At 37.9% G+C, this 23,970-nt stretch overlaps 1 protein-coding gene across 2 annotated transcripts; it reads right to left on the bottom strand.

Annotated features, from left to right (window-relative positions):
* Nucleotides 1-1,409: 1,409 nt before the first annotated feature.
* Nucleotides 1,410-23,812, bottom strand: LOC129721778 (protein FAM117B-like). Of its 2 annotated transcripts, XR_008727489.1 has the most exons (6): nt 23,288-23,812; nt 13,208-13,552; nt 13,001-13,152; nt 12,699-12,944; nt 11,199-11,504; nt 1,410-1,991 (listed from the first exon to the last, which is right to left on the bottom strand). XR_008727489.1 is itself a non-coding variant. In XM_055674713.1 (5 exons), exons 1-5 carry the CDS (start codon nt 23,520-23,522, stop codon nt 11,292-11,294), a joined length of 1,191 nt encoding a protein of 396 aa, XP_055530688.1. In that variant the 5' UTR covers nt 23,523-23,812; the 3' UTR covers nt 3,551-11,291. The 2 variants fall into 2 exon arrangements, 1 of the variants encoding a protein (XP_055530688.1); XM_055674713.1 differs by lacking the exon at nt 1,410-1,991 and having other exon boundaries at nt 3,551-11,504.
* Between the last annotated feature and the right edge of the window lie 158 nt (nt 23,813-23,970).

The following is a 23,970-nucleotide window of genomic DNA, read 5'->3' as shown; positions in this document are numbered from 1 at the left end:
ATAACTGATCACGGTACTTCCGAGTTTTGTTGTGACGCGTCATGTTATGGATTGGTTTGAGTCCTTCTGCCCTTAGTTCCTCCAACAGGGTGTCAACTTCCATGTCAGGAAGACCGCGGAGAAAAACCTTGAGGGGTTTTTCTGCTTCGATATCGTGGGAGAAATATTCCACCTTGTGTTTTTGCAGTATCACTTGCCTTGTAATGATTCAACGACGGAACCATCAGTTTGTATCCTTCAGTGCACATGCATTTCAGTCCTTTGTCAATATAAAACACTATTGCTTCACATAGACCTTCCGGGCAGCATTTCACATAGAAAGGCGAGATTTTCTCCTTCTTCACTATTTCGGGATCCGTGGCGTTTTTCAGGACAGCGAATCTGTTGTTGGTCAAAAGCTTTTTAGCCGCAGGATCACGCGTATTGTCAGGCCTTGGCCGTTTCCCCGTACTGGAACTGGTTTTTGATTTACCCATATCAGGGTTCACCGTAGCGTCGGTTTCCAACGCGAACACAGAAACTTACGAACGAACGTACAAAAAACACCTCCAAGAACACCTCCTTTTATAGCAGATATTATTTCCCCTTCGAAGTAATATTTCCCCTCCGAAAGAACAGCTGCCCTGTCCGCAGGGATGCCAGGTCATTGTTCCAAATGTCTTCACGTTCTAATAAAAAATGTCTTCACATGTCTTCCAACCCGAGATGGCTCGTTAGGACCGACCTAAGACTGAAAAAGTTACTGGCAAATCGAAAACTGTCGATAAAAAAAACACCTCTGCAAAATGCGGGTCATATCACATACTTTTCTTTGTCTTCACAAAAAAACATGTCTTCACCGCAGGGTAAATGTCTTCCATTTGAAGACATGTCTTCCAATCTGGCATTGCTGCCTGTTCGACTAGTCTGCCAGTGCTCGCAGGAAAGAATATTATTTCCAAATTGAACAATATGTTTGGTATAGACGATTAAGCTAATGATATTCTTTTCTTGTATATAGAAGAAACATTTTTTTTAATTTATTCTATTTATTATTCATATCTCCCACACTTCCGTCACACAATTTTGATCGCAATAGTAAGTAAAGGCGTTGGGGTTGGTCCGTTACTAAACGGGTCGTTAGTTAGGGTCCTTGGTGTGCCAAAATTTGGATAAAAGGTGATGTTCGGATGACTAAATTTTTCAAAGCTGCACTTTTGGAGTGGCTCAAAAACTAGAATATGCATTTGAATTACAATATTGTTTACGATTTACATGATCATTACTTACTCAAATAGTCTCCTCCTTCCTTACGATACTTCCTTCCTGAACTCTTTCTACTGTATACTCCTTTCCCGCTTATTTTTCCTATCATGTAATGCATTTATCAATAATTTTACTTGTTACTTTCTTCTCTTTACAGATACTCACAATCAATCACCGTTCCAGTCTACGTGACGTTACGGTACTACTCTGGATGGTCAATCGCAGTGTTTCAAGCTAGGTAAGTATTTTCATGTTATTTACTAGCATTTCATCACTATAAAAATTTTCTTTTATTTTTTACTTACAGGTCCTCAATCAAAGGATATTTATTCTATTTTTCACTACGGTCCGATCCGATTCTTCGGTTAAAGTGTGCTACGAAACTGGTAAGTATTTATTTGTATAAATGATATGTTTCCACTACTAGCTTTATTTTAATTTTTTGCTTACAGGTGTCGAGACCAACTAGGTTCACCGAGATGTTCACCTCTTCACTCCTAACACTTATTATAATTCCGAAAGTTTATAATCAATAGTTGATTAAATCACGTAAGCTTGATATAGCGAAAACTTTGTTTGTTTTTTTTTCTCTTCTCCTGCTAATCAGTTTCCGCTGTCGATCTATTCATGACAGTTGAGCGTGTTGGCAAATTTTTCATTTGCGTTGTTTTGTTTTCGTTTCGTTCGAAACGGTACTCGCCAATTTTACCGTCTACGGTTGATGCCCGGTGATGCGAACAGGTGAACTTGAAAAAAAAATTCTTATGAAAAACACTATGCTTTGAAATGTCGAAGAAATGTCAGAAGTTAAGTTTTGATTGTACGTTTCTCGCATGATGAGTAGAACATGGTGTAACGGTTTGACTAAAAAGCATGCGCGGAATCATGAAGCGATTTTTCGTTTTGTAGAGTTGGAGATAAAACAGAAAGAAACTTTTCATAACATATGGATCCTTCCCCACCAGGAGAAGAAAATGTCTCCATTTACTGCGTTTTAACTTGTGAGGTGTTTTCGAGAAGCACAAATATGTAAAATAGCTCTTGGAAGAATGGATTTTGAGGAGTCGCAACAATCGATATCTTGCTTTCAAATCCAAGACTATTTACAGCATAACATTCATTTGAAGAGTATGCTATGTAAAAATACTCTATTTGATCTTCCATGTATCGTATTGCATATCCATATATCGAATGTAAATAGATTTCCACGCCAGAACCAATCAATAATCGAAATTAACCAGATATAGATTTCTCCTTCAAATGATATCTGAGACATTCCAGAAAGGCTATCGCTAGAACCGTTATGAAATGCGAATCGAACTTCTGAGAAATCAAACGTGAACAAGCCGGTTTCAATTAACTCCGCTAACAAATGGAGCCAAATGCTTCTTAACTCAAGAACACACACGCATGAAGAGCCCGGATGATAGTATATAGATATTCATGATGACGATAGAATGGTTCGATTGACTCAATCAGTCGGCAAAGGGCATTTCCTTTGAATTGAATATGGAATTTTCACCAGATGACCGACCGGCCCGGCTCTTAGTTCAGCACTCGCCATTTCCAATACAGCGTCCGATTGTCTGCGGCGATCGGAATCGCCTGATTGTGTCGCTCGACTATTGGTCACGTACTTAATTGGTGGACATAGAGTCCTATGGAGATGCACCACACCGAGAACTAAGCCGTGGACGTTGTTTTCTGCTGGGATGCTATTTAGCTTACCCTAATAGACCGACCGGCAGCGCGGATGGCAGTCTATTATTTTAGCGAATGAATGTGAAATTTCTTGCGGATAATTCAAAGCTTTACGTGTGACGAGTTATACAGAGGATATTCTAGGGCCGATCACAGGGGAGTGGACTTACTGCACTTAATAAAAGACAAAACAGTGGCAATTAAATGGTTCATTCTACAGGAACACCCTACTGTCGGTGCCAATAGTTCTGTCGGTGCCGACGTTCTGTCTCCCTAGCTGTAGTGCATCGAACGACATTCTCCTTCACATGAACCTATGCAGCCAAATGCACCTACTGGCAAGTTCAGTCACAGGCTCAATTTGTCATGCGCTCTAGTTAAAGAATACACGTTCGAGTAGAGTAGATGCAGGTCAAACTGGCCAAGTTCGTGGGAGAATTAAGATCAGTTGATCTTTTCTAATTGGCGTGTACTTTAATTTGCAGTTATGACCAATTTTTCACTGACAGTTTGGAAAATATACAATTACACACCGGCTGGTTGCATAACTGACGTTTCGGTCAACAGTTGAAGGGCGGTGATATCAGTGATTTCGCGTGGACTGTACTTTTTCACTGCTTTATTATTCCCTCCTTGTGGAGCTGTTTTGTGGATTTAATGTTTGTTTATACACATGTGTTCAGCATACTTCAGTCGTATTATACGGTTTGCCATTTCAGTTCTAGCTCTCTGTAATAACCAGTCATTGTCGACATGTGAACCGTGGGTTCATTGTTTTCTAATATTTCGCGCGTTACTTTACATTGCAATCTATTTGTCTTACATTTGTGCTTTCTCATCCGATCAGTACAATTAATCGCTACAGTATAGATATGTCAGTACCATAAGTACAGTCTATATACGAAAAACTAAAAAAATACAGGTTCGCCTGTATATTCCTGGCGACTTTTTTGTTCGTTTACGGACTAAATGACTGTTAAACTAAACGAAACGCCTAGCATACAATGCACTGTGAGTATCAACCATATTCTCAATGGACCTCTGAAAATGATGATAAGCAGATTGAAACGGCCGTAGTCGTTTTTCTGTTACTGTTATTAGCATCTAATTCAATCATAACTAGGATGCTGTTCAACTGTACCCACAATGGTATCAACTGAAAGTATCCGCAATTTACGGTTGCACTCGAGTCCTTTGCTATTTGCCCAGCGGTCGTACAGGTCTATCTCGGAGTAGTCTGTTCACAATTATAATTTCAAGTCATTAAAGCTCCAAAAATTTCACCGTTTTTATGGATTTTTTACATATCTTTTTCACTAACATGACGTTAAAACTAATTTTTTACTTTTTTTTTACAAAATAGCCAAAGGCGAGGCACATATTTTTTCAGTTTCTTCTCTCTACATTTTCCCTTAAGTATCCAAAAATATATCGTTTATAAGTTTTTTTACCTTACATTTCTTTCTCTAAATATAAATTTTGAGACTTAATAATTGTTATTTTTATTTTGTTTGTTGGATTAAGTCCAGCGTTTGCTGCAGTTTCTAATTGTGTTTTTCTTTTGTTCCAGTATAATGCCGCCGCTGAGCAAATAGCAAACTAAAGAGTATGGTGGTACTTCGAAGATCTGTTTTGGTGATAGTAATTCTAACAGTATTTGCCTGTGACTGAGGTTACGCGAGATTGTTCTTAACAAATAATAGTTTTCCGGCATCAAATGGGTGAGTATACTCTGTATCAAAACAACAAACTGTCGAGTAATTTCTATCAGTATTAAGGATAATAGCAAGGATTAGGGGCAGTGTTTCGAAGAAATTGAAGACTGGCTCCCAAATTCTGGCTTGAATCACTAACAACTTAAAGATACAATAAAGGTGTCAATGCCCAGATTTGCTGCTGCTACGTATAATGCGCCTAAATGTAGATAGTACGATAGTTCGTTGTCATATAATGAATCGAGGGGTGGATTGAGTGAAGTCGATTGGCAAATGCACAAAACCATGGGAATTTAAAATTTATATTAAGTTTTTACGGAACTCGTTTTGTCGTGTTTAAATGTGTTATTTCACATAAACTGTCTTTCTAGGTACGGCCTTTCTCATGTTATGACATACTTCGAGTTTCAAAATATATTATAATTTTACTTAACAACTGAAAATTTGCAATTTTTCAATTCTTTTCTAATTTCAAATACAAGAAACAAAACAAAAGGACTCTCGATGAGTAACTCTTCGTCTTATTTTAAAGTATAGCTAAAGTTTTCTATGGAAAGTTCAGGCATAGCAAAAAAGCTTTTTTTAGAATATACAGTTTATATTTTTATCATGATACTGTAGAATTTTTTGCGAAAAAAATATTGTTGGCGAAAATGTTAACTGTAGGATTGCAACTTCGGATGTAAAGAAATAACTGAAAAAACCCGTATTTAAGTCAAACAAAATTTATTGTCCTTTTCATGATTTGCTTCGAGCCTTTTTTTTATTCTACTCAAAGAATCTCCCCCGCCTTGAAACGTCCAGTATGATTCTGGGATCAGGTTGAGTGCTTGTCCTATTGAAAAATGTCCCGGGGTTAAGGCTTCATAACTGTCGGGTCTATAGATAGAGGACAAAGCGGTCTACAATTTAGACATGCCTCTATTTGCGATAGGATCGTAGAGATCTCTTCGTAAGTATCTGCTGTTGTGCTACCACCTTCCACTCGTCTACACGGAAGGCACAATTGCGCCGTCTTCAGCTCCGCCGTGTGTACACCTTCTTGTTGTCATGCCTCCCAATTTATGTTCATTCATGTTTGTTGGAGGAAAAAATAAAACAACATACTTTTCGAATCGAATTACCTAATCTAATTAAATTTGATTCCATTTTCTTATTGTAGTTAGCTGCAAACCGCGCAATACGAACTTGTTCGGTATTGTAAAGCTGTTGCAAAATGTCTGTCCACATTGATTCTATTACTGGAGGGAGGGACGTGAAATTGAAACAGATGAAACAGATTGTGGGCCTTCTGCTTCGTCACAAAGTAGCTCAGTACAGATTGTAGTCCATTTACGTAAATTAGAACCTACCGAATGCAGAATCTCCGTTGCCTGATTTTTCGACTCCGTGCTTCTTCGATGGTTTTTGCTCCAGAAAGAAAATCATCAACATACTAATTGTCAGGAATAGCGCAGACTTCGTTCCATACGTAACCGTGCACAAGGGATAGTGCTAAATTGGTTCCTCAGGATTGCTTCTCCACACAATATGTTGAACACTTGACGATACATTTTCTCAACGTCCGCTGCAGAGGCCACCTTGTTAGCGCGAAATCGTTGAAAACCCGCAAACAAATCTTGGTTGACGTTGGGTCCCGCCAAAAATCGGTCATTTGGAACCATTCCGGTTGATGACGCACTAGATGCGCTGTCCTTTATATCCACTTCACTCATTGAGATTTCTTTCATATGTCCTAATGCTAGATACTCGGTAAGAAATTCTTAATACTGCTTCGCAAACTCTGAATCTGTATGAAAACGCCACTCCGTTGCCAACAGCCGCTTGAGAGCTGCAGGGGCAATTTTCCTGAAACTGGTTTCGAATCATCGCAAGGAAGTCTTACCATGAAACGTCCTGACTTGGCTCGCGAGAGTGCCAGAGTTTCTGTGAAGTACGGTTGATATATTTATTACTGAATGATTGGCATTAGTTCCAGGAGTGTAAATTGCGTGATTTCCAGACATAATCCATTCAAATATGGTGCTGTGCGCTATGGGAAACCCACAGTTGTCGTTGACAAGTAACACAACAAGAAAAACATCTGATCCTAAAATTATGTCTATTGGTCCTGGGTGGTTGGAACCCGGATCAGCCAAATTCTCCTGTACTCGCTTGTCTAAGAGATGTGCGCTGACTTCAAACTTTAAACCGGTAGTGTTTTCCATTACGAAAGCATTCGTTTGCAAAAGAACCATGTCACTGAATCGGTTGGTTAATGCAAGTTTAACGATGCTCTATGTAGTTCCAGTTTGTTGCTGCTCAAGACCAGAAACTACAAACTTTCCATTGGTACGTTGCAAACCGAGATAGTCACACAACATTCCGTAATCAATGAAGCTTCGAATCCCGAATCTAGCAACGCTCGAGCGTTTCCCAGAATACCATGAGCGTTTCGTACATGGATAACTGCTGTTGGCAATATCAGCACCTATTTAACATCTATTGGCCCCTGAGCCATTAAGGTATTGATTATAGGTTCTGTTTCTTCTGTAAGCGGTTTCGCTTCATTATTGTCATCTGGACGTTAATGATCGACAATAAAACGACATAAAAGCGTATGATGTCGCTTTTTGCGATTTGCGTTCAATATGTCATATACTGACTTTGAAAAGCTAGATGTAAAGATGTAAAGTACATTGTGCGATGACCGCAAACAATTATAACACAACCGCGCTTTTTGTACAAGCTCATGTTTCCCTTGCAAATCCATTTTTTTAAATTCTTCACATTGGAATATTGGATGCTCACTGAAGCCTTTCACGCACTTTTCTGCAACCGTCGATGTTTGTAACGAATGAAACGGCCGAAATTTTTCTTTTCTACACTATCAATATCAGACTTCTTAGTATACACCGTACATCTTTCCAAAGCATCACAACGATCATCCAGAAACTTTAAAAATTCGTTAAATGATGGGTACTCTATATCAACAATTTTTTGCGCCCACAAAGAACGAGTACCCTTGTCTAGTTTCTCAAAAATAAAATATATCAGCCATTGGTCACGAGTGTTGTACACATCACCAAGTGCGTTTAGTTGAAGAATAATCTCATCCGATGTGGTGGTTGCTGGAGGTGGCAGAAATTATGGATGGCTGGTCCACAAACTCACGAACTAGGACGAACACTGAGTATTTCGTATTTTGTTCTTATCGTAGAAGTTGTCCATGCTTCACCGTTGTTAGCATCCGGAATGGCAAAAGAACTTACCAAACGCCGTGCATGTTTTTCGTGATACGACATCAAATATTGCATTTTATGAGAATCTTTGAGATCATTTCGCGGATTAATTGTGGTTTCATATATGTCTCTAAACGATATCCAGTGCTTCCTTTCTCCATTAAACGTGGGTACATTTGTCGGTGGAAGCCTAACTTTTGAAAAAGGTGAACGATTCGATATCTGTTCTACTCCAGTGGGATCATTCACTAAGCGTCCTGACAATTGGTTTATATTGTTGTTTGTAGCTGACTGACTTAGCTGCGTCGCTCGCTGCGCTTCAATCAACAGCTTCATGGCCTCCTTCAGGTCTTCACATGTATCAACAACCGTCCTGTCACTAGCCACCGAATTCATTTCTAGTTCATGCTCCTTCCAAACTACTTTTCGCCTGATAATATTGCGCAGTGAATTCCTCTCGATTATTATGTACCGATGCGACGGCATCTGGTTCGGGTTGATTTTCTTCGATTTCTCGCTGTGTACGGCGAAAGCTCCCAGCAACCTTAGCAACCTTAGCTGCCCAAGCCGATCTTTGGCTTCCCTGAGGGATGCGTTCCTCTCGTGAAGTTTGTTAGTTTCCATGCGCTCCCATCTTAACTGCGTTAGCAAGGCATTTCGACGTGCAATCAAACGTTCCATCGTGATTCAATACTATCTGATGCTTGAAGGACCAAAAATTGTTGGCGAAAATGTTAACTGTAGGATTGCAACTTCGAATGTAATGAAATAACTGAAAAAACTCTTTGCTTCGAGATACTTCTATCCTTGTATTGGGCGATGCTACAATAAAGAGGTATGTGTAAGTGTAACACGCTAAATCTGTTCTGTTCAAACAAATATTCAATACAGGATGCTTTCGCAGAAACTTACAAGACTGGAATGTTTTAGAATTTGACAGAATGTAATTTAAAATAATTGAAAAAAAATTGAAGATACGTTCCAATGCTTTTCGGATAAAACTAACCGGCAAAAAACGAAATGTGATAAACAACTTTAATTGAAATGCTTAGCAAAAAATACACAACAAAATGCTTTTCAGAATGCAATAACTAAACGAAAGTAAAACATATCAACTGAACCATTAAGTTGCAGCTCATGTCATCCGATGAACTTGTTCGGGAAAGCTCATACACAGGCATATACCACTAAATGATTGTACGTATAACAGTACGCTGGCAACTCCGTGAGAACGCCAGCGGGCTGTCACTACATGGCGCTTCTGTTGGTAACGCTCAAATGCAACATGAATTACGGAATTTTCACCATATTTAGCAACAATCTGTATCGCGAACATTCGCTCCGTACTATCAGCGATTTTTTCCGCACTGAGCGATCAATTTGCTTTGCTATGATGTCCGTCAAAATGTGTACTATAGCACAGATCATGTTCATTCCTCACTGAGTGATTATTATTAGTCATAACTTAGTATACTATTTTTAAAGAAATATTTTCAACATTTTCTCTGCAATATTACTTACGTTAATAACATAAATCTTAAAACGATAGATTTGTACATTTATTATTTGGGAATATTTATTAGCGAATTATTGAGTTGGTAGTATTACAGCAGCAAACTTTTAGTCAAAAAATAAACTACTATTTCAATTTGTTTCGTTACCAAAATGGTAGTAAATGTTTCTTGAATCGATGAAAGTGTGCAGGGGCTATAACTACGGCGTCTTCACATCACTATTTACAGCCCAACAAATTTCGTTTCTGTCTCGTTTCATTTCATGACGCATAACAACATTTTTCAACTTGCTTTGAGCATAGAAAGCTTCCCATTTTTAATACTGGGCTGTATATTGGAATTAAATAACATTTCTACTCAGTTTTTTCCTGCTTTCGGTTGCTGCATCCTAATCTGTATCACGAATTTATGCAATGCATTATAACCACGTTGGGAATGTAACACCAGGCAAAAAAAAAAAAATAATCAAAACGTACATCTAATTAACGCGAAAGCAGCACACACGAAAATGCCAATCCATTGTTTGCCCCTATTATTTGGTCCTTCAAAGACTTGAATTACATACTTATCGAAACCACCAACTGTTGTTCTCACTACTGTTGTTGCATAACTAATCAAACTAACGCATTATGCACTTTCTTATTTGGTACCGACATTGACCGCAACAACACTCAATCAAATAGAAAATACTCAGATTTCCTTTCTCGTTCATTCTTTTCAAAAATATGAAAGCCTCCATTCTTCACTTACGAAGCGTTCACACTTCCTAGACTGTGGAATAATATATAGTTTTAATAGTTGATTTGTTGAGTGATCTCTACTGTTTTCTTCCTCGTTAAATACTAATTTTTATTGACTGTTGCATACGTGTGTAGAAATTCAGTATAGCAAAATATAGCATTGGTTGTTTTGATTCTATTGTTTTTGCTCCGTACAAGTATGTTATGGTTCCAATTGTTGAGAAAACAGAATATGATTTCAAAATCGATTATTGGTGGTAAATGGCATTTATTGTTTTTGTTGCAAGGAAACATACAAGATTAGATGCGCATATGTAACACACGAACGAAAAAAATTGTATGATGAACTCAACAACCTTTGAAAACGTTAAAAATGACATGTTAAAATAATCCAGCGAAACAAAATCTAGAATCGATGGAAATATGTTGTGGATTAACTTGGAAAGCCGTAAAACTTAGCCCTGTTGACATTTACTATGAAGACATCTAAGCGGTACCAAAATGTAGTTTTGTATAAAGTCTCTCATTGCTATGCTTTCGTCTAGTTGTGTCATGCATAATACAAATAGTGTGTAGTCATTTCAGTTCCTGATTGATGTCTGCCTGCCTTATTGTTTTCTGTCTCTGAAATATAATCACCTAGATCTTGCTGCTTCAAAACTGGAAAGGAATTTGTATTATGTCTCTGTGCCATAGGTTTTGCTGTACTATAGATTCTATTTACACACTCACACGCACACATAGACATTCTAAAAATGCCAACTGGTTCATAGAAAAAACAATAGGGAAATTAAAAAAAATTGAACAGTTCGTCTCTTCAATAGAAAAGTTACTATGCAATTGCAAACCTATCAGTAAGCACGAATGAACGAAACGATTGTTAAAAGCACAATCCTGGTTTTCATCCTAACTTACGAAGCAACTACGTTATTATACAAGAAATTGATTAAACAGTTTAATTCCACGACTTTTGGTTTTAATTGTTTTGCACTCGACAGATTAACGGTTTTAATTGTATGTTCTTAAAAAATGATATTGAATCGACATTTCAGTTGTACCTACCGTTATATTCAGTGTGCGGTGCTCCAACAAGCAATCATATAGTCCTGTCGTATATGCGCAGTGCTCCTAGTCAGTTCCGGTAGAAGAAACTGCTCAGTTTACACTATCCGCTTCGCTGACCTGGTGCGAAGGGTTCGCCTCCGGTTCTTCGGCATTGCCATCGTCCTCGGGAGTGGTTTTCAGCGTCAAAATCGGCTGCAACGGCTGGAACGCAGATCCAAGCGAGGGTCTCAGTTGGAAAGCGACACAAGGCTTGAAATGTGTTGTGTTTGTACTGGTATCGGCTTCAGTCAGTTTGAGGCTTACCTAGAAAGAGCAGTTAATAAATGGATTAAGAAGGTTGTGAATAAATAGTCGGTTCAGCAACCGTTTAATAACTTGTGGATATGATTAATGAATCAATGATTAATAAAAAAACAGTTACCCGTGCTTTTATATTTCATTAAAAATAGTTTAATTGTGTTTACTTTATGCATTTACTAACAAATGTTTTTGCAGAATAAATTTTGAAGTTTTCACGGGTCGGACAGGTTTTCAATTCTAGCAATTAGATGAAGTGGTTTATTTAATATTTTGTATTTATCTGAATTGATTATGCACGAAATCAAAAGCTCTACTGATGGTTCATTGAGATTGTAGCTTTTCAATTAGCTTAACCCATTTCCGGCGGGTGATGCCGTATAGCATCACCTGACATCTAAACTTGGATTACTGCCGCTCTTCGCATGTCCGTCCCATAGCAAAAAAACTCGAATGGAGAAAACGTCGATTGAATTATTTAAGCAATTTTCGGTTATTTCGTGTCCGCATAGTTTGTCCTAGTAATAAATTGTTATTAATTGGTTAAACCAAGTGTGTTCAAGTCAATTGACTTGAAAAATGACATAAAATATATTTTTTTATTAACATAACAGCAATGTGACTGACATGCGAATAATTTTCGATCTGATCAGCTGAATATTCGCATAACCGTCTCGTAACGAAAAGTGTTGCTCCAGGGTATCCGACAACTTCGGCAGCAGTTCTCTTTGGCAGGTTTTCTACAGCATTCTAAGTTAGCTCCCCTCCCCAGGATCAATAAAATGAACGTGACTGTTATGCGAATTTTTCGACATGAGACAACACAAACGGGTTTTGATTTTTCTATTTCACGAACACAGTTTACTATTTTATCATTTTTTTAAAAGCTTGAGATGATTTTAAACAGATTCCCACGAAAAAGTCAAAATCATCAAAAATCGATATGGGGCGGATATGCGAAAAACGGCAGATTACAGCTTAACAAATATACTTGATATTTTGAACGATGAAACTATTCGATGCGGTTAGAGAACAGATCGAACTACAATACACGACCCGGTTTGTGTCAATTGTACATGTAGTTGCTGAATAATAAGAGTTTGAAGGTAATTTTTCGAGGTGAAATCTGATTTCTCTCCGCCGGGAATGAGTTAAGTGCAGTGTTTTTGTTACATACAATTCGCAAATTTCTGAACCTACCTTCTCACAACCATCAGGCGGTTCTCGGGCTAAAAATCGATTAATTCTGGGTGATGCGCTTGTTGCGGCAGCCGCCTCATCTGGCGAAGTACTCTGACTGCCATCATCCGAGGACAACGTATCGCCCAGCGGAGTTTGAGTATTGACAGTTCGCGTATCGCTGCTCAGTGCAGCCGATCCCCCGGCGGCGGCGTGGAACAGCTCGGCCAGTGGTGCGCGGTGACCTTCCGGCGTTCCACGAGAGAACTGTTGAAAGACGCAATCATTAGCAATGGGAAACACAGCGATTCAATAAACAATACCATTTCCAGATCTGATCGGCATGTATGCGGTTGCCCGGTATACAGAACCAGTTTCTCTATTTCCTGATTCAAGCCCTCTACCGAACTACGCATAGGGCGCATGTGAACAGGTGGACAGGTACGTGGAGGTATTGAAACTGGGCTGGCTTTAGCTGCAAAAACAAAATCGTAATCTTTTATACAGCAAAATTAGAGGGAATCGCTTACCATGATTTGGGCTCAGTGTCTGGGAACTAACTGAATGTTCACCGCGGTGTGTGCGTTGCAGTCTTTGTCGTATCACTTTCTCCATTTTTAAATCAGTCGGTGTCGTCACCTCGGTGCGGGTGATAATTGGTGATGCGTCCGTCGATGGTCCGGTACCGGTGCCAGTACTTGGCATCCATGTGCTGCCTCGTGTGCGCTCCAGAAACGATTCGTCGGTCTGGGTTGCCTTATCAAGTTGTAATAAGGTCGACGTAACCTGACTCCAGGCTGGGGCAGGACGCAAATACAACGCATCGAGGGACGCCGTGCGGCGCATCGAGCCTTCATTTAGTGTTAATAATTTTCCTGTGGGTAAAAAAATGTTAAAAACAGGAATCGTTAAACTCGAAAAATCAACCGACGCTAAGAGAATCTTGTTGGCTAAAGGGTTTCGAAAATTTTTTCCTCACTCCGCTTTTTTTAGTATTGGCAGAGTTTTGGTAAAGTTCTGATAAAAAAATCGTTCGGGTTTGTACACTGTTATTAAATGCCACGATTACTTCAAGTGTTTTTGCACTTGACTCGATTCGTCACGTCACACTGCAAATTGAAGTGATTTAGTGTTGATTTCACAATGATTAACACTTTCTAATGAAATGATCTTGCGTTGAAAACTGTTCAATGGAAATCACCATCATATTATAATGAATATCTCTTGAATTTGCACCACTGTTCAAATCAATTGAATTACAGCTGCGATTCCAATTGACAAACGTCAAAAACATAAAACGGAACAAAAATATTCGCGATGGCGGAAGGCGCAAGCAGCACATTTTCCCCGGAGATTAAAAATTTGTTTGGAAGTAAGTTCTATTGAATCTTTGATACTAATAAAATAATAAAAAAACAACTCTTTTACAGATCCTGAATTCGAATACACCGCCACAGCGACAGTGGTCATTTTGTAATCAAATTGAAAACCTAGAATAAAATAAAATTGAAAAATCTAAAATAAACAGAAACCTTTTAAATTTATTGTGATTAGCAGATAATATCCAAATGACCAACATTTTGTATCTCAAACATAAGAATATCAAAAAAGATGAACATAACAACAGAAAATCAAGTGATTTGCTGTTGATTTCACCGTTCTTTGCATTAACATGTTTCGAAGGATTTTCTTTTCACTTTGAAATGTTCGGCAAGTAGTGCGAATTTAACAGCAAATCACTTCATTTCGACGTGAAATTTTTTTACAGTGTAATGGTGCATTTCATTTAGGGAACACTCATAAATGACATAACTTTTTTTAGGTTTTTTTTCATATTTGCTACGTAGCTTGGCTTGACCCCCCCTCCCCCTCGTCACATTTCGTCACAAAATTGCAACCCCCTTCCACTCTCGAATGCTACGTCATTTATGAATGTTCCCTTACTGCTCATTAGTATAGGAATATCAGTTATGTTAAAAAATGAAATAAAACCAAAATAGAGAGAGATTTTTGATCGATTAATATGATATTTTCTCGTCAATCATTGCTTGACTTTTGTGTCGTACTGGAACAACATGAGCATTTATCAATTTGGCACCAACAAATAAACTGCATAGCAAGTCTTTTCGAGATTTTAGTTTTTATTTCATGTGCTATATTTCAGTCTTAACTAATGGTTGACCCATTGTAGGACTGTATGAGCACCGCTACTGGTATACTGGACTTTTAATACGAAGTTCTATTAAATACAACCGATGCATATTTTATATAGTTTGAGTAGATGGTAGACAGGCGCTATGCTGCTGCATCAGTGATAGAGAGTAGTATGCGAAATGTGTACAGCTCGTGCGCAATTCCTGCCCCTATAAAACGGCTTCCAACCGGCAGAGAAACAAGGAACAAGTGAATATAAATAGAGAATACGAGAGCCGATGTTGTGATTGCATTCATCTGAAGATCAAGGACACCATGCAAAGGGTTAACTGAATGGATACGTGTATCCGAGTCCCTCTTTTCAATTTTTTATCCGTTTGCCCCAAACTTGAATATCTAAACAAATGGTAAATTTTGAAACGACAGAATTTCAGGGTAAAAGCAGTACCCAGTCCACCATTTAACCAAGTTCAAAGAATGGAAGCTAGGAACAGTTGCAGCATCTAGCCCGTGGTAAAATTGAACTCGAAACGATTGAAATGGTGGATCCTGTTCTGTGTTATCCCGGTAGTATTATCCCGGTAGTAACCCTCCTTCACAACGAAGTGCTACTGCTGAAAATGTTTGCGTACACACCAATGAACACATCCGACGCAAGAGCAAAAATACGTTCATTGATAAATAGCGGTACCAGCGGTGGGCATGGCGAAGTTCCCGAAAGACATGTTATGTACATGATTTAAGTATGCACTACCAATACAATGCAATGGCTTGTACGAAACTGTTCGCAAAAACGACATGTTGATTGATGATTGTTTTAAAAGTTTTTTTGGAATATGGTGATATCTTTTTTCAATCGCATTCTTCATTAAAAAAAGCACCTAGAAGGGGCATTTTCGAGAACTGTAGAAATGACATGAACAATATTATATTTTCAATATATTTAAAATTCGTGTACAGTTCGAAGAGTGTCGATTTGATGAGATTGGATTCCTTGCTAAAGCTCGTGTCCAGAGTGTCAACGTGTTTGGCATTGTGCATTGTATTCAATGTAGGTTTTACGAGTTTTGCCTTTCGAAGAATTAGCCAGCGCGGATAATCCAAGTCTTTCAGTGACTCGATCATCCGGATTTCCTCTATTCACTATTAAATAAATATGTATATATAAAATAAATAAAATATAAAATATGTTTAGTACTGCAAATGGAAAGAAACAGATCTAGTGTATCGTGAGGCGTCCTAATTCTGCGCGTATTTTAATTCTGCGCACTTAGTATCAAAATGTTGATGCTGTTTAGTAAAAAAGAAAACATAAGCAGAAAGTTAACAGTAAATACATAGGAAATCACTTCCAAACATTTTTGAAAATCTGCTTTTAATGGATATTTTTTTAACATTTTAATATGAAGAGCGCAGAATTAACAATTTCAGCTTCCTACAATTTTAAAGTTATTTTGACTGATTTTATTTCAAAATATAATTTTGACTTATTTTAATATTATTCTTAACATTACGCTTTTTGCTAGACAAGCTCTTAAAAATCAGTTTTTCTGATCAGTGCGTTTTATCAGTGTTACAAAACGAGTGAGAAGTAGGGTAGGTTCTTCTTTCTGCTTTTTTTTATGGGGGGGGAGTTTGTAATGATTTATTCATGTACTAAAATATCTATTCAGAATTAGTATTGTGTGTTCTGCCACAAATGGTGACATTTCAACACTATTATATATATATATTTGTACGCTTTTTAGTATTATTGAATGTTATTAGCTTTCGCAGTTAAGATAATGTAATTGTAGGAAAATTATTAAACCTACTTGTCAAGAAAAAAAAAGGAATAAAACGAAACTTAAAATAAACTTAAAACTAACTTACTGACTATAAAGTGAGCTAATCGTTGCAATTGAGGATTGCAACGATTTTTGTCGGAATTTGTTGATAATTTGGCTTGACATGTTTTCTAATGTTTCTACATTAGTGAGCCTATGTAGCTCGTTCGTGCTAAACCAGGGAGGACGCTTCAAAATCATTTTCAAAAGTTTATTCTGAATCCTTTGAAGTGTCTTCTTCCTGGTTGCACAACAACTTGTCCAGATGGAAACTGCATATAACATTGTTGGTCTAAATATTTGTTTGTAAAATAACAGTTTATTCTTGAGACAAAGTCTAGAATTCCTGTTGATAAGAGGATATAAACATTTGATATACTTATTGCACTTTGACTGGATATTTTCAATGTGCTCCTTGAAAGTAAGATTCTTATCATAAATTAGCCCTAAGTATTTAACTTGATCAGACCAATTTAAGACCACACCGTTCATCTTAATAACGTGGTTATGGGTGGGTTTGAGAAATGAAACTATTGGCTTATGAGAAAAATAATCAACTGTGTTTTTGAAGCATTAGGGGAAATCTTCCTTTTTTGTAAGTATGAAGAAAATATATCTAAACTTTTTTGAAGCCGACTGCATATAACACGAAGGCTTTTTCCTTTTGCGGAAATGCTTGAATCGTCACAAAACAGAGATTTCTCACAACCTGGTGGTAAATCAGGAAGATCAGAAGTAAAAATGTTATATAAGTTTGGGCCCAAGATACTCCCCTGAGGCACACCAGATCTATCAGGCAATCTATTAGATTTACCATTTAGATAGTTAACCTGGAGAGTGCGGTCAGTTAAATAACTTTGTATCATTTTTGTGAGGTAAAGCGGAAAACTGAAATTTGACATTTTAGCTATTAAACCTTTATGCCAAACACTGTCGAATGCCTTTTCTATATCTAGAAGAGCAGCTCCAGTCGAATAGCCTTCAGATTTATTAGTTCGAATCATATTTGTTACTCTAAGTAACTGATGAGGAGTGGAATGCCCATGGCGAAAACCAAACTGCTCATTTGCAAAAATTCTCTTCTTTCTGCTTGAGAACAAGATATATGTTACGCTTTTCGAATCTTTTGCAGACACATATTCTAGATAACGATTGTGTTAAAAAAATGGACAAAATTTGACGATTTTTCATGGGTTCTCGCACTGACGAAACTACGCATGCAGCATCAATCATGTTAACCGGATACGCCCGCTTCGGCATCTACACATTCTAGGCACTATTGGACAACAATCAGAGCATTGAAAGAAAGCCCGGTCGCAGACCGCCGATGACCCTGAGCGACTAGAAGCTCTAAAGAATGCTGAAGAGGAATCGGCATCGGCCAGGAGGTCGATGCAACAGTAGTCCCGTCCACTAGTCTCGGAGCTGCAGGCAATGACGCAGCGGCAGCGCCTGAATAAGATAATCAAGTCGATTTTCTCGGCAAATCACTACGTGATGGACGACGAGATCTGTCTCACCATGGATGGCAACGACTGGCAGGGCACTTTGTAGTTTACCTCCCCCACGAAGGAAGTGATCACCGAGATTGAGTTTATTTCACACACCAAGTTCCCCAAGAAAGTGCTGCTGTGGTTGACAATCAGCGAGAAAGGAATGTCAAAGTTGCCCTTCTTTCGCTCTGGGCTGCCCGTGAACGAGGAAATTTATAATATGAAGTGCCTGCCGGAAGTTGCGTCGTTCATCTAGTAATACCAAACGGCCAAAGACGCGTAGTTTTCGCTGGATCTGGTGTCGGCCCACTACTCGAAGCGATCATTGGAGGAGATGGAGCGGTTGAACATCGATGTGGTACCCAAGTAGGCGAACCCGCTCAACGTCCCCAAAATGCGCCCCATCGATGATTTCTGGCCAAGCCTGAAGCGTAAGATCTACTCTAACAACTTTGTCGCAAAAACTAAGGAGGAATTTATAAATGAAACGACAAAAGAATAAAAAAACATGCCTACACGCATGTTTTCGTTCGCCACGGCGAATGTTCCGGTTAACTGCCGAAAGGCCGCACGCAAGGCCGTATAATTTTTTTGCGCAAGCCAATATGATTACCGTAAAACGGAATAACATTGATAATTTTTTTCACTTTTTCGTGAGTATTTATATATTTCCTTAGAACTTGGAACCCTTCGAAAATCTTGAACATAAAAAACATTTTTTTCGTCCTTGTTTCAATTTTTCATATTTGGGGTAACTTTGATCAGTTTCAATTTCGAATAGTTTTGAAACCTTTTTGGACTAAAAATGTTAGATAATGCTTTGATAACATGTTTAGAGACGCTTCCCGGATTGAAATCACGTTCTCCTTGACTGCTCTTACTGCGGAGGACAGTACTGTCCTTGCTTCTAGTCGCGGTATGTACTGCGAGGCATTTTTATGCCATATATAACTTTACCTTCCGAAAATGAAAAACATTAACGTTGGTCGCGAAAGTTGCCAGAAGTATTTTGTAAGTCAGCAATCGTAGTAAAAATGTTTGTGTTCCGAAAACGTATGATGATCATATATGCAAGGCCTTTCCAACAACCGAAGTATCAATAGGCCATTTTTTTTTTTTTTAAGGGGGGGATTTGTTAGTAGCTTAAGTATTTATGATAAATATTACTAAATAATGAGTATGTGTGTCCAATCACAAATGGTGACTTCTCAACACTGTTAGAAATTTGTAATTTTAATTGTTAGGATTTGTTTGCTCTCGCAATGAGTACTTATCATTCGTAGGGATTTAAACCTACTTGTCAGAAAAGGGGAAGTAAACTTACAACTAACTTAATTGCTAACTTATTGGCTATAAAGAGAGCTTATCGTAGCAATTGAGGATTGCAACGATTTTTGTCGAAAATTGTTAATAATTTTATTTGACATAGCTCTTAATGGTTCAACACCAGTAAGTCTATGTAATTCGAGTGCACCAAACCAAGGAGGACGCTTCAAAATCATTTTTAGAATTTTATTCTGAATCCTTTGGAGCGTTTTCTTCCTTGTTGAACAGCAACTTGACCAGATCGGTAATCAATAGGCCAGTTCTAGCCTCTTACGTTCTATGCTCTAGCCAACCCGAAAAAAATAACATTTAAAAAAACCTTAAAAATTGCTGTAATTGTACATAGCTATACCATAATTTAACTATGTTTTTCATTGTAGATACATCAATTTTACATTAAATATCATTGTCCAGAACAATAAAAAACATCGTTTTTGCCATTTTTACCATGAAAAAGGGGGGTCGTTATGTATCTTAACAGCATTTTTTCAAGCATTTTGCCCATACATTTAGAAGTCACTGACAATGTTTTTCATGGTAAAATTATTGTCGGTGGTAGATTCAACAAAAAATTCAACATGAAAAACAGTCTCGAAAAACCACTATTTCACAACGTGCATATGAAACGGACAGGCTGTGCTGGTAAGACAGACCTATGAAAGACTATAGCAAATTTCTTTTTTATACGGGACGACGCGCTGCGCAAAAAAGCACGTGTTTGAAGCTTACCGTCGGCTGCGCCGATAGAATCATTCACATCATTTACATGTAGTATATTAACAGCTTTTAACAAAGTTTTTAATGATGATTTTTGTTTCAAATGAGAGTTAATGACTTTAGGTCTCATATCACATGCTGAGAATGCTGAAAAAAGAATAATAAATGGTGCTATTGTCGTTTTCTCAGACTGCCCATTTAGCTAACACATCTGATCGTCTTGCCCAAGAGGCAAACATTTTTTTGGATCGATGTGATTTCCAAAAAAATAATATTTTCACTAAACTATCTGCATCCACGTGTCTCAAATATGCTAAATTATTCCAATGTCATTGAAAACTATATTTTTCTGAAGTTATAACGAAGCAGAAGCTTAAATTCGACACGGCCAAAACTACATCACATTGCTTTGCTGTTGAGGGTGAGCTTATTTTGATTATTTCTCAAATAACTAACTATTGGTTCAATCTACATAATATCTCGAAACTCCCAGAATCCTGTTGGTGTGTAACTGGAATAACTGATTTGTGTTAATTTCAATGGTTTATATAGAAATGAGCAACGGTCCATCTTGCTCTCCCTGTCCGTGTTGCCCGTTGTTCCCCTATAACTTTGCCATCGCGTTTTTGGGCAGACCCTTCCGAAACAGCAGTCGTGAGTCTACATGAAGAACTGATATCATAAAATGATCTCTTCATCAAAAAGGAACAACTGTGCAAAGTTTCAGCGGAATCGGAAATGTTCGATCACCATCGATTTGCGAGGTTGCGTGGGCTCTCTCAAATATATAACAGTTTAAACTTTAAAAACTTTTTTTTCATAAATGCTTATTTCTAAACATAATACATCAACATCAAAACTCTCTAGTTTTCTATAATAAAAAGGTAACACCAAATTCGCACCATTGAGTATGCCCAGATTCTTAAAAGGATAAAGGTAATTTGTAAGGATCTACTTATTGAACGTTATTTCTTGCTTAGTGAAATAGACAAAATTCTGCGTTTAAAACAAAAAAGGAATAAAATCGAAAGAACCGAGATTTTTGTTTTGGACATTCTTCTTTTTTTTATTCAATATAAAACATATAAATAATCTATCAATCGCGGTCTTGTAGATTACTCAGTTATTGGATGACTGCATATCATAATTTGTTAAACAACTAAGGAAGGAGATCATGTTTTCGAGTTACCTTCTCAACCGTTTTTCGGAAAATTATTATTTTAGTTCACTATGCAAATGTTCCGAGAATTGAAGTTTTTCATTGACCCATTGGATCGATGCTTTGACGATTGGTCAAACGTAGTTGTATTAATGTGAATCTTTTGCTTTGTTTTTCGTTTAGATAACACTGTTCGACAATAGCGAAAAAAAGTTGTTTAGAAAGATTATAGCTTTTTAACCATTCCTGTGAATTTAATGCCCCCAATTTGGTTAGAAGTAGTAGTTGGACGTTAAAATACGCAGAGTAATTGCTTGCCGAGTTCATCGTTTCTACGTTGGCTTACGGGAAAACTCATTTAAGTCTCTTTGCTAGGGGCTCAAAATTCACAGGAACGGTTCAAATGCTATAATCTTTCATTTTTTCCGGTTTGAGCTCTAGAGCAAAACTTGTGTTCAATAGTGTAATAATTAGTAGCGGTGGGATGAACTTTGGAAGCGCTAGAAATACAGTTAATTTAACAAAACATCAGACAAATCTTGCCAAGTTTACTATAATTTTATTACTAGTCGATTATATACGAATAGATAAGCTATATGTTCTGTGTAATGAAATAAAAAATAGTAACCTGTTTTTACCAAAAAAGAAAAGAAAAATAGAAGAGTGTAGTTTTTGGAACATTTTCAGAATATGCTCTTACACGTTTCAATCACGTGCTTCATAATGATTCCAAAAAAATAAATTTGAAACGCGAACCGCAAAATAGCAGATTTGACCAACATATTTTATTTGCAGTCCAAAGTTTTTGACATCTGTTTTTATTAACCCTCTAGTGCCCAAATTAATTTTTAGACGGACTTCGAAAAAATCACCATGAAGCTTTGTAAACATTTTTTAATTTCTTATCAAAGCTTTTTAGAGGTTTAACTGAAGACCGTCTAAAGGCGGCAATGGGCACTAGAGGGTTAAAAGAGGGAATATTTCTCCAACTTATCATATCATTTCCATCTCACAACTATACTGCCGTAATCTCACAGACTGACATAAGCGCCGTTTTTTCAAATATGGGGTTCTTATGCCAATTTGTTCGTAATTCGAAGACCCATCTTTTGGTATTTTTCTTTTAGTTTTAGTGTTACTTACTCGTACGTTGCATAAAATCACGAAAACAAAATGACGTATGCACCATTTCAATACAAAAGTGATAAGTAACCCGTTCATTTCTGGGCCGTATTGAAAAACTGATAAAATGGATGTACGTCATAATGTATCACGGCAGTATACTGCCGTTCCAAGCATAGTTGTCCCAGCGTGCATAAGGTTTGTGTAGAACATGGGACTATTATGATTGGAACGGCAGTATAAGACATTTGAAATGCATTTGCCCAAATGGCTTCCTTATGTTTGAAAGTAATTGAACCTATTTCAAGTGACAATTTACATTTATTCTGCCTTTTCCAACGGCGCAGTGCTTCAACTTCCTCGACTTTTATCTTCAGCCTAACGCCGGTTAGGTACAATCGAACTGCAACTGCATACACTACTGTAGACATCCTCACCATATCGGACCGTTACAGGTGTATGTGTGGAAATTTTTCGTGTCCTTCGTCGTACGGTCTAATCGTAGCTATGTATATATTTGGCACGGCCAGACGTATCGACAAAAATGAAGGACTCGAACATAAATGGGGTTCTATGGAAGTATCACCAGACGAATAGGAAAGTAACTAGGCAGGAAATGTGAGGCCAGCTTAGCGTCGAACAATTTAAACGTAGTCTCGAATACCACTTATCGGTATTAAAATGCATTAACAAAAATCGACTTATGGCCTTGAATATCGCAACAATAGAGACAGTCTATAAATACCTTACTGACAGGGTATTTCTAAGCTAAGACGTATTGCATAGAAAGAATCTTACGGGAAAATACAATACCTTTATAAGTAAGTGCTCCCGGACTTCGGTTTCCTGATACGGCATGCTCCGGTGAGATGTGTCTGATGGGTGGTGAAAGGGTAGCGGAGAGAGACTTCGAACCTATTCCGGAACCTCCCCCACCGCCACCGGAAGCCGTCGCACAGTGCAGCGAACCGGAACCACGGACCAGAAGTGAGCTTACTGGAACAAATGCCTTCATGGGCTCGTTCTGCTTGCGTACGCGGCTGGACATTTTTAATTTTTTGCCCTTCTCTGACTCTTCCACTTTTGCTATGCCTTCCTTTTGAATTCTTCTGCACAATTCAAAAATTTAGCACGAAAAATATTATCCAACACCCCATTCAATCAACATTCGGAAAATATCTTCTTTTCGATCAAGCGTCACCCATATTTAAGGAAAGTATCCAGATTTGGAATGCACTTGTGAAAATCACATCACAATCCGTCGGTTCCGATTTCGAAGGCTAAAGATTGGTCTTTGTTCATCGTTCGACCCGTTTGACTTGCAATTGAAGAAGATGGAAGAAGTTAATATCTTTGACAATGACAGGTGCCAGCAGAGATGTGAGCAACCTCACAGTACACAGTAGAAAAACTAAAAAAGCATTCAAAATTCCTAGGCCAATTACAAGGGTTGGATCTGAGAGAAAACCGCATATTTGACGCACATCCCTGTCACG

Source organism: Wyeomyia smithii, chromosome 2 (assembly GCF_029784165.1).
Source record: "Wyeomyia smithii strain HCP4-BCI-WySm-NY-G18 chromosome 2, ASM2978416v1, whole genome shotgun sequence".
In the NCBI taxonomy this organism is placed as follows: Eukaryota; Metazoa; Arthropoda; class Insecta; order Diptera; family Culicidae; genus Wyeomyia; species Wyeomyia smithii.
The sequence above is the reverse complement of the archived record's forward strand: the minus strand, read 5'-3'. Positions and strand labels throughout refer to the sequence as shown.

Coding starts and splice junctions, on each gene's coding strand:
- LOC129721778 (XM_055674713.1), bottom strand. CDS start 23,522: ATGTCCAGCCGCGTACGCAAGCAGAACGAGCCCATGAAGGCATTTGTT. Junction 13,553..23,287: donor GGGAGCACTTACTTATAAAG/GTATTGTATTTT, acceptor TTTTACCCACAG/GAAAATTATTAACACTAAAT. Junction 13,153..13,207: donor GACACTGAGCCCAAATCATG/GTAAGCGATTCC, acceptor TTGTTTTTGCAG/CTAAAGCCAGCCCAGTTTCA.